General features: G+C 35.0%; 1 protein-coding gene across 3 annotated transcripts in view; it reads left to right on the forward strand.

The window, feature by feature from the left end:
• CCDC148 (coiled-coil domain containing 148) overlaps window positions 1-10,502 on the forward strand; it is an 85,853-nt gene that overhangs the window by 21,151 nt on the left and 54,200 nt on the right. For 2 of the 3 annotated variants that reach the window (XM_085304321.1, XM_085304322.1), the window contains exons 4-8: window positions 1,869-1,972; window positions 2,841-2,923; window positions 3,061-3,224; window positions 3,470-3,565; window positions 3,671-3,852. In XM_085304321.1, coding sequence (XP_085160447.1) covers window positions 1,869-1,972; window positions 2,841-2,923; window positions 3,061-3,224; window positions 3,470-3,565; window positions 3,671-3,852 — 629 coding nt within the window. The remainder of the gene's footprint in view (window positions 1-1,868; window positions 1,973-2,840; window positions 2,924-3,060; window positions 3,225-3,469; window positions 3,566-3,670; window positions 3,853-10,502) is intronic. The other variant, XM_085304323.1, reaches the window with a different exon arrangement.

A 10,502-nucleotide genomic window follows, 5' to 3' on the forward strand; every position in this document is an offset into this window, starting at 1 on the left:
TAGCAGATGCACTGGACGGATCTTTACAGTATCCGTATTCTTTACCTGCACTAAAGGTGGTTCCTTTTCTGTTCATTGGATCAGGAGAGGGGAAGCTGGGAAATCTTTATCTTCCCTTCCATCTGATGCAATACACTGCTAGTCTTGCTGAAAGAAAACCTCTTCCCTCAAGAGTGAGTGACAACGTGTTTGTGTTACGTTCGTACGACCTTAGTAAGCCTTCTTATCATCCAGACTTTGCAAAATATTCCCGTTGTAGTAAACAGTCGCTAATGTGAGTGGTTTGTTCACTTTAATAGAATTATATGACTTGTTGGGTTTATGACCCATGAGTTTATCCTTTATGTGATGAAGCTAATTTCCAAAATAAAAAATCTTAGAAAACTAAAAAGAGCCCTATGTTTAAATACCTATTCAGTTCAGCTTCATTTGAAAGGTTATAATGTTTCTAGTTTCAATATTTGAAGTATTTTTGTTTCAAAATACGATTTAACTTTGTCATTAGATGAATTAGAGGCTGTACTGATTAGAAGTGATTTGATTCTTAATTCTTGCTTATCTATGCATAAGTGCTGTTTTTAAGAGAGACACCCCCCCCCAAAAAAAAAAAAAAAAAAAAGAAAAGGCACTAAAACTCTCTTTTCTCCTTTAAGAAGCCTACTGGCATCACTGGCCCAACAGGAGAAGGGAATGCAGAACAGGCTTTTTAGGGATTTTGCTGACCCTGTGAATGTAGACTGAGCAATATGTGGCTTTGCACAGCTTTCACTGGACAGGAAAGTTGGCCCAGTATTTTTAAGAACAACCTGGGCAAATTGGAAAACTAGCAGTTATGACTCAATGATGTTTCTTTCCTGGACAGGAAAGGTGTAGGGTGAGGCTGTTCTTACTGTTAATGAACTAGGACAAGAGTTTCCACATTTTTTCCCCATCCTTGCTACCATCCTGCAGTARAATCATTAGGTATAATTATAGCTGCATGAAGGAGAGTCTGGGGAGAAAAAAAGAAGGGTTAATTGTGGGAGCCTCTGGAATCAGAGAGGGGCTTTGCAACTAGAAGTTGGCTTAGACAGGGATGAGGTTGGATTGTATGACAGAAGGCACTGGCTAGACAGCAAAAAAGAGGAGCAAGAGAGAAGCCTGTGTTGTCTGAGGCATTCTGAACTGAAATGCTGCTTTGCCCTGAGCATTCACTGGGGGGCTGCAGGCCATCGTGATGGGATGAAGATAAGGGAAAACTGATGGGGCACGAGGGCTACTGGCAGCCACAGATTGCCTCTTCCTTCTCCTTCTCTGCTGTTTGGTGAGAGACATCCAGCTACCATTTTCGTGAGGACCTTTCCTCTAGTTTGAGCTGTATTTCATCTATCTGAAGARTGTACCTTCCTATTGTATGCAAAGTTGGAAGCAAAGTCTTTATGAAGTCTTCAGGCAATTTCAGAGCCTCTTTAATTGAAGAGATTTGGAAAAAGGCACTCTTTCTCAGTAATAAATTTTTGAATTTTCTTTTCTTAAAAGGTATGTTTTTATTCTTTCAGTTTACTAATTGTAAGAAAGCTATTTTCTTCTCCTGCTTACCTGTCCCCTTCACCTCCTGGAAAATGGGGATGGGGAAGAAAAGGAGAAAAGGACAAACAAGAAAATGTTTGAATGGACTACATTCTTCCCTTTTTCCTCCCATTTAATTGTTATTTGAAGTGGAATAGTTTTTTTTCATGAAAATGAATTATGTTTGAACCCACTGTTCTCTGCAAAAACATTGCTTTTATGTTCGATATTCTATAGTTAAGTTTCCATATGAAGGGGGTTTGATAAAGCTATCAAACAGATTTAAAATATTAATTTTTTTTTAATTGTTTTTCCTCTAGGTTAAAAAAATGGAACAAGTTTCAAAAATTAACAAAGAGCAAATACTGTTGAAACAGCATCACCAAGTGTGGTGGCAAGAGCATAAAAGACTGAGTGAGAACAGGTAAGAACTGAAGAATCTTAATTAGGTGTTATTAAAGAAATACTTCAGAAGCCAAAGATTCTGATGTGGTGCACTTGAGAGAGACATACATTAGGAGGAGAACATAAAAATATCAGTACTGAATAAGAATTTCTGTGAAGAACATGAGAGTGTGTGACCTRCATCAAAAGATGTCTGTAGACATGGCAAACAGATAAAGGGGAGGGGAAGGAACAGAGTAGATGCTGTTCTGCAAGTATTTTTCCATAGTGGTCTTACAACTGTATAGTTGACCTATCAATATCTGAAGAGACTGTATTTGTGGAAGGATCAGCAATTTTTGGATGCTTTTAAATTCCTTCAAAGTGTCATAGTCTGTCTCCAGATATGCATATTCAGTTCATAGTTATAAGAAGAAAAGTTATATTGCTCATATCAGAGGATCAGTGCTAAAGGTGAATGAAGTGTCTGCTACTGCTGCATTTATTTGTACTGCAGCAGCTGTTTTGTTTTGAATGATATATTCACACATTTTGTTTCAGAATTTTCTGAAAACAGTCCTTTCGGTGACCTGTTGCAGTTAATTTTTCAGAAATACTTAGCTGATTTGCTGCCAAAACCACAGATAGCTTGTATTGTTGCTGTCATATCTACTGACTTTGCATATCCTATGCATAGCAGGCCAATGAGAGCATGTTTTGCTCAAAGAGTAGTAGCTTCCATATGATCTTCATATCTAGCTCCTGCACTTCATACCTTTCCATGTGAGGAAAGGTTCCCTTCTTACCCAATCAAAACAAAGATACTAAGTATTAGAAGTTTATAATCCTGGAGAACTTAATGAATAAGTAATGACAGCTTTTATAAAACCCACTTTAATACGTTTCAGGCAAAAAGCAGAAGCAGAAATACAGACTTTYCTTGATGAAGGAAGCCATAAGTACAACTTTTTTTTGGATATGTGGAACTTGGGTGAGAGTTTTCAATTTATTTCATGAATATTTTTAGTGAGTTTTTTAAATACCTGTCTCAACAGCTCTAAATTTTAGAAGTAAAATGCCATGTAATATCTTGTGTGTTTGAGAAAACTTTGTTTCATTTGCATATAGCACATAAATTATCAGAGGAACGGGATACATTCCAAACAAATACTGTAGTTCCTATCTGGCAACTAAGAGAGAATTTGAAATTCAGGCTGTCTGAAGTGCAGCATTATCCCTCAGAAGAATCTTGTCTGAAATATAAGTTCAATCCAGTTGAGGTGCTACAGCAGGTTGGTATTTTGAGTTCACTTTTACAATTTATTATCACTTTGTTTTTAGCATTTTCACTTAGTTTTATGTAGTTTGAGTATATAATCCACAGAGTATCCAGTAACCTCTGTACTTGCAGCAGTGCAAATTTGCTTCACTAAAATCAGTAAATGTACAGCAGTGTGAAACGAAATCTGTCTCTTTGTAAATATGAGCTTTCATGTTATAATAGTATAAAAAAATAATCGGCTATTTCATGAAATAGATAGACTTTGTGAAGAAACAACAGAAAGCAATTTTGGAATTCCTTAACCTTGAAAGTCTGGCTTTGGAAAAAGAACTTGAAGACTCTAAAAGAAAAGTAAGATTTGGAGAAGCATTGCTTTTCCTAATTAGTTGAATTAGCAATTTTTAAAAGAAAAAGTCTAATGCAGAGTAGTCTGCTGAGTAACATTTTTTATTACAGGCATTAGCACAATCTTTTGAAGAGACCAATGGACTTTTCCATAAAGTTCCTTCAGCACTACTGTCTTTGGAATGCCCCACTCCTAATTTGAAGACTTTGATTATCAATGAATACCGTAAGCTTGCAAGTGAATACTGGTCTAAGCTTCAGGAGATTGATCAACAGTTAAATGTCATATATAGGTAATGACATCTGTTTCTCTTTTTCTTCTAGTAAGCATAAAATAAAGAACTGTGATGTGTTTTGTAATCTATAGATCCTGCAATGACCTTTACCATGCTATAGGTCCTGCAGTTGCCTTTATCATGAGAGTTAGTTCTTTTTTATTCAGTGCTGAAAATAGTTGACTTGCTGCCCAGCTCTGTGGGATTAAATAGTCAGTAACGGTTTGCATAGCTGAGAGAAATGAGRCAGTCCTTTCAGAATAACTCATCTGAAATAATCAGCAAAATGTTTTGTGGATTAAAGAACCAACAATGTGGTGTGCAGAAAATGCCCTTACTGCATGCTTTGATATAGATAGAAATGATTCTTTCTATATGGTGATTATACTGTCAAGTACATTTATGTCATGAAATATAGTATTTCAGAGAGATGTCTAGAATATATGTTGCTATAAAGCAGATAAACAGTTTCAATCTTTTCAAGAGTTTTGGATTGTTGCGGTAATTCTTATCACAAAGAAATGTTAAAATATACGTAGTCCTGATTTAGAGTAGTTTAAAGCAGGAGTTAGAAAGAACATACATTTTTCCATCATTATGGGTATTCAATATGCAAATATACTAATAGGATAAAATTTAGTTTTCCTGTTTGGACTAACTTGACTCTAAAAGAGCATATTGAGTTGGAGTTCCTGGGACAACATTGACTTATTTTTACCCTTTACTGATAATCCTCTGGTTTAGAATGTTGTCAAGTTGTGGGAAAGTTGAGAATAGGAAGGTTATTGGAGTTACTTGAAGCCTGGGCAGAGGAAAGTGGGAAGTGTGTGAAAGGTCATAAGTTTCTTTGGTCTGATCACAGACTGCTTTTAAATCTTCTCTTTTTACTACGTACACCTGCAGTACAGCATTTTAATCTGCCAGYACTGTTGCTGAACTAGTTTGGGGGTACTAAAACAGGAGCAAGATGTAGGATCCCTTTGAAAGTGATATTATAATTGATGCGGATTTGTATAAACGGTCCAGGTATTCTGTAGGTTCTTTTCTTTCCACGTTATCTAGAACCTGTATTATATTACTTTAATGTCCTAGTTATCATAACGTGATTCTTTAAAACTATTCTGATCTTTCCCACTTTTATAGAACTCATTAAATGGCAAGCATCGTTTCCTCTGCTGTTGTCACTGATCTTTTGTTATAGTTGATTTATTGAGGAAGTCTTAACAACTTCTATAAGAAAATCTGTGATGAATATTATATCATTTAATACCTACAAAGTCTTCCTACTGGTTTTAATTAAAATGCTTATGATCAATACAATCTGGGGGGAACTATGTAAATATAAATCCCTTGATGCACACAAAATGTATGTACTGCTGAACAATTAAGTCAATGGAGATGGCACAGTCAATAAAAGTAGTTAAAAATTTATTTTCAGCTGTTTTTTACTGGTTATCTGCTATATATACTTATATGCTAGGTCTGATTTTTGATGTTGGGCTAGCTGTTTTGTGGTGATGGTTCAGTCACTTTGAAACTTAAAGACAAAATATCATATTTATAAGGGAAAAATTCATTTGTAGATATGAACACTTGTGTGGTTTTACTTTGAATGAATTAAATTATTGTTTTAATTAAACAATTAAATTTAAATTAAATTAAATTAAATTAAAWTTTTTTTAAATTAAAATTTTTAATTAAATTATTGTATTAAAGAGAAAGCAATCTAGCTGGAAGAGAAACTGATACAAGTGGCAGTAGGTTTGGATCAGAGTATGCCAGTATTGTTAGCTGGGAAGGTCTGAAATCATAAATGAACCATCAGCAATTGTCTTAAGCATTGTATTTAAAGATAAATCTTAGGCTCTCTTTTGTTTGCCTTCTAGTTTCCAAATTCTCAATGTCTTCCTCATTTATGTTTTCATGATTTTATCCACAACAATAATGTTAAAAATATATTTTCAATAAAAGCAAGATTCTTGTACAATTGCTTGCTTCCAAGATTTGGCATTTACGGAATACACAGTTCTTCTTTTTATCAGTTCTTATGTTTATATTGTGTAATTCACAGGAAAATATTTTGAGTTTGAAAAAAGATTCTGATTTAAATATTCTATAATTCATTGAGCTAACTGATCCAGCTAACAGAGATAAAACTGTCAAAAGTTGTGGCATAGATTTTATTGACCTCAGTGTGTAGCCACAGTACTTTATTAATAGAGCCTTAATAAAACACTTGCATTTCTCTTCATTGCTATTTACCTGACTCTAACAAACTTTCCTTCACAATACATTGCTATTTACCTGACTCTAACAAACTTTCCTTCACAATACATTGCTATTTACCTGACTCTAACAAACTTCCCTTCACAATACATTTCTACTCTTGTTCTTGTAATTTGAAAAATTGCCTATTAGAACAATATGACTATATAATTTAATTACTTTTTTCCTAAATATGTGAAGATTATTTTTGTGTCAGTATTTCACTCTCATCATACACACAGAAGTATAGTAAAGAAACCTTAATTTAATATTAGTCATCTAGTGTTACATATTTCATTGTTTTTGATTGTCTGAACAGTTGAACAGAAAATTTGGAAAATATGCATAGAATTTCCAGAGATAGAAAAACAGGATAAGGTAATATTTTGGTCTCATGTATTCTCTGTGTATTTTCAGGCCTATTAAAATGTACACTTGATTGTTTATTACATTTAAAAATTGAAGAATAATTTTCAAGCATTATATAGGATTATAATGTTTTATCAATCTGAATTCATTCCTTTTCTGCTACTGAAATGTGTGTTTTTGTTTTAGAAAATACCTAAATAATTATTCCACAAACTGTAGAGCTGGAATTGGTGTGTTATAGATGGTGACTGTCTAAGCACTATTTTATTTTTGCTGTAATTTCTAAGGATTTCTGAATGATTTAAACAATTGAATGATAAACTGAGTGTTACAYAGTCAGCACTATATGGTTTGCGACATCCTTTCAAATGAATGGGATATTAGGACTAAGTCAAGCAAATCTAGCTCTTCTTTTCAGGCCCATTAACAGGATGTTTCTGGTACAACAATCAGAAGTGTCATAACGGATAGTCAGGGAAGTTAATGTCTCACTTGGTGGCATTGTTGCAGTCTGTCTGCAGGTTCAACAAGACAGCAGTGCCTCAAGTTTACATTGTCCCAGCTATTACAAAGGGTATTCTGGGGACTGCAGAATGGAGAACGTRGCTTCCCTTGCGAGTTGTTTATATTCTTTAGAATGTGTAAATCCAGGGATTAGCTCTGAGTAAATCTGTTTCAAAGGAACCAGCTGTCTCAKGGTTGTTGAATGCAAGACAATTGCCATGTTTCTGTTCTGAAACCAAATTAAGATTGTAGGCCTTTCTAGTAGCGTGGTGATGGGTGTAAGAAAAGCAAGCAGCCTATTAAAGTATAGGTCATATGTTCAGCCCTGTAAAAGTTTGTTAATATCCTGGCACTGTAGAAGCATGATATTTGCTTAAATATTAATGTAGAATGCATTTGGTGCTATTCAAACTCTAGACGAGATTTTCTGGACTTTTACGAAAGTTTAGGCAAAGTGTCATCTTGCATATAGTCAGGTAGGATATTCTGAAATTCCTCATGCATGTRATGATTATGAACACAGTGGGCTGGATCGCACTTTCTTTGGCTATTTGTCTATGAACAGCTGACGAATCTTGGCACAGCTGACAAACCAAGGCACTGGCAGTCAGTGTGTCCRTATTGACTACTTACAATAAACTGCTTATAGCTTTAGCTTAGAGCTCCCCAGAGTATTTTCCACAACCCTTAATTTCTCCATCATGTTCCTGAGTAGTATAGCAATTCCTCCTTAGGAAGTCATTAGAACGGTATACAAATCAAAGGGATCTTGAGAGATATGAGACAGCTCAAGCAGAGACAGATGCAAAAACTGGCAGATCTGGCCTTGTATTCATTAAGCAGGAGAGATCATCAGACTGGGGCCTTCTGTCCACAAAATCTGTGCTTTTCCTTTGTCTTATGTTATGAGCTGGTGATATATTTCCTGACTGAGATACATTTCATGAATGAACTTATCTTAAGTATTAATAGACAGCTGTAAGATTTCACGTTGTTATTTTTAAAGGTATCTACGCAGTTCTTTGTACTACATGGCTGGAAATGCCATGCACAAATCTCATACACAAAATCAGGTACTCAGGATTTTTTCACAGTTGTGTTCTTTCCTGTCTGGATTCTTATCTTTTGATGTGTTTTATTGGCCATTTGGGATGAAATAAGAATCTGAATGACTGTACCTTAATGTTATACAGTCTTGGCCATATTAAAACGCTTGCGCTGTTTCATTTCAAGAGAAATAGAATTCCTCAAGAAAAGACCTTACTTTTCATATGGACAAGAGATTCATATTTGGCCACAAACCTGTGTGTTCAGAAATCCTGGAGGCAGATAGTTTCAAGAGCTGTGATTCTTTTTAAAGTCTCATCACTGTTACTAAAATAACTTTTTCAAACTACAGAGAGCTGAAGCATATCAGGACTCATAGAAGAGGATTACTGTTTTCCTTCAGATATAAGCGGTAGATCAGAATCAAATGCATACACTAGTAAACACTTCCTTGGGATGGCTGGTAATCCCCATGAGTAAATAATAGTAGAGTTTTATGTATCTCCTTTCAAAAAAAATTGAGTGGAAAGACAACAAGAATACTAGGTGTTATCCTAAGGGGGGAAAAAAGAAGTTTTTGCACTCAGTTTAGCATTAGTAGGAGCACTGCAGTGAAAGAAATTTAAATCATAAGAAAGAATAAAATGTAGCCAAAAGATTTATTTTGTTCATTAAAGTTATTCTTCAGAATATCAAATTGTGACACACACATTCTAAAATTAATAAATGAATTGATTTCATGGAAAAGCTCCCTCTGGAGAAAAGGGACAACTTCAGAACACTGATTTCTGAGGATTAGTTGCAAGACCTCTCTTAGTGGCAGTAAATACTGCAGGCATAGCACACCTTCCCAATACCACTTCTTTGTCAAAGCTCTGAGTCTACTGCTTGAGATCTACAGTTTGAAAGTTGTTACACTGCAACCATTCCCTCTTTGAAGGATTGCTTAGCCCCATTTTACTCCCTTGGACATTATTCTTTTATTATTATTATTTTTAGCATATGAAAAAAACCCTTCAGCTCAGACATCTATACTATCTATAGTCATACTCTTTCCTAAGAAATTTAAGCAATTGCCTATAAAAAAAAAACCACTTTCATTGCCTGAGAATGTCTGCTTTTCCTAATGTAATTTCAYGTTTTATGTTGTCTCCAACATTTGCTTGGTACTTGTCAGTAGCTGCGAATAAACATTTTACAGGAGCAAGATCTTTTCTCTCCCCTGTTTGGAAACCACTTCCATTTCTTTTCATGATGGCTCGGATTTAATAGCAAACAGCTGGATCCTAGAAATTGAAATGATTTTTCAGATATGCCACACAGTATCATATTACTCCTACTTTCCACTTACTTTTCTTTCTCTTCCTATAAACTATGTCACATAAGATTGAGGGACAGCTAACTCCATCCACTGCTTTATTAATAGTAACGTATTAATTAGTCTCCAAGTTAGGATTGTTACTTTAGTGTTCATAGTCCTAAATCTGTCTCTGCACAAGTGGTGTGGAGCTTTTCTTCATGAGCTTATGCTGCGGTACTGTAATACATCCTTCCAGAGGAAGTATCTGAAGTCTTGCATGCGCAGGGAAGTTGGTGGGCAGCCAGATAGGGTATGAATTTATGTCACCATATATACCACACTGGCTGCCTGAGAGAACACTAAATATGAGTTAGCTTGTTTCATTTAGATGGCATTCTTTTTGTAAGAAATTAGGCTGCAGTTGAATTCTCTTTCTTACTGGCTACATCTTACCACTTACTCTATAGTGTACAGATTGCAAATTTTTCTCTTGTGAGGAAAACCAGACATAAGTATCAATGTGTCCTATTTGTATTCTGATTTGATACTGCTACTTGTAGACATTTTGGGGTAGTTAATTTTCTATGCATTACTTTCTTTTCTCTCTGTTGCTCAACAGAGGRCCAGCAAAGAGTTAGTGCTTTATATTTTCCCCATAAAAACCCTTTCTTTAATGGAATCTCTATATACAATGCAAGCATTACTACTGCAGAGCTCTCTTTGAGATGTTTATAGCACTAATGGCTTTAATAATGTTATTAGTTTATTGAAGGAAGTAGGATGTGATTTCTTCTTACCTGGCCATCTTTATGGTGCTGCTGTCTGCATAAAGCCATGACAAACTTTAAATGTTTACTCAAAGAAAAACAAAATACAGAAAAACGACACAAGGAGTACAAGAAACAAAGTATTCACAACCCACTAAGGAATATGAGTTTTACTATTTCTGGTTAATTTGGTTATCATTATGTTGCTACCATGCTCATCGTGGAATAATGATTCTATGCTGAATATTTTTGTTACAGTAAGCTAAATAATAATTTTCTTTTCATAAAGAGGATTAAATATTTGGGAGGGAGAGGGGAGAAAGAATCTTTGATTGATCACTAACTGTATCTACAAAGGTAGGGGAAGGTTAAGTCCCTCTTTTACCTGATCATTTCTAAGACTGCAGAAGGAAAAC

Source organism: Rhea americana, unplaced genomic scaffold (assembly GCF_003343005.1).
Source record: "Rhea americana isolate MKP2758 unplaced genomic scaffold, rheAme1 scaffold_206, whole genome shotgun sequence".
Taxonomy (NCBI): Eukaryota; Metazoa; Chordata; class Aves; order Rheiformes; family Rheidae; genus Rhea; species Rhea americana.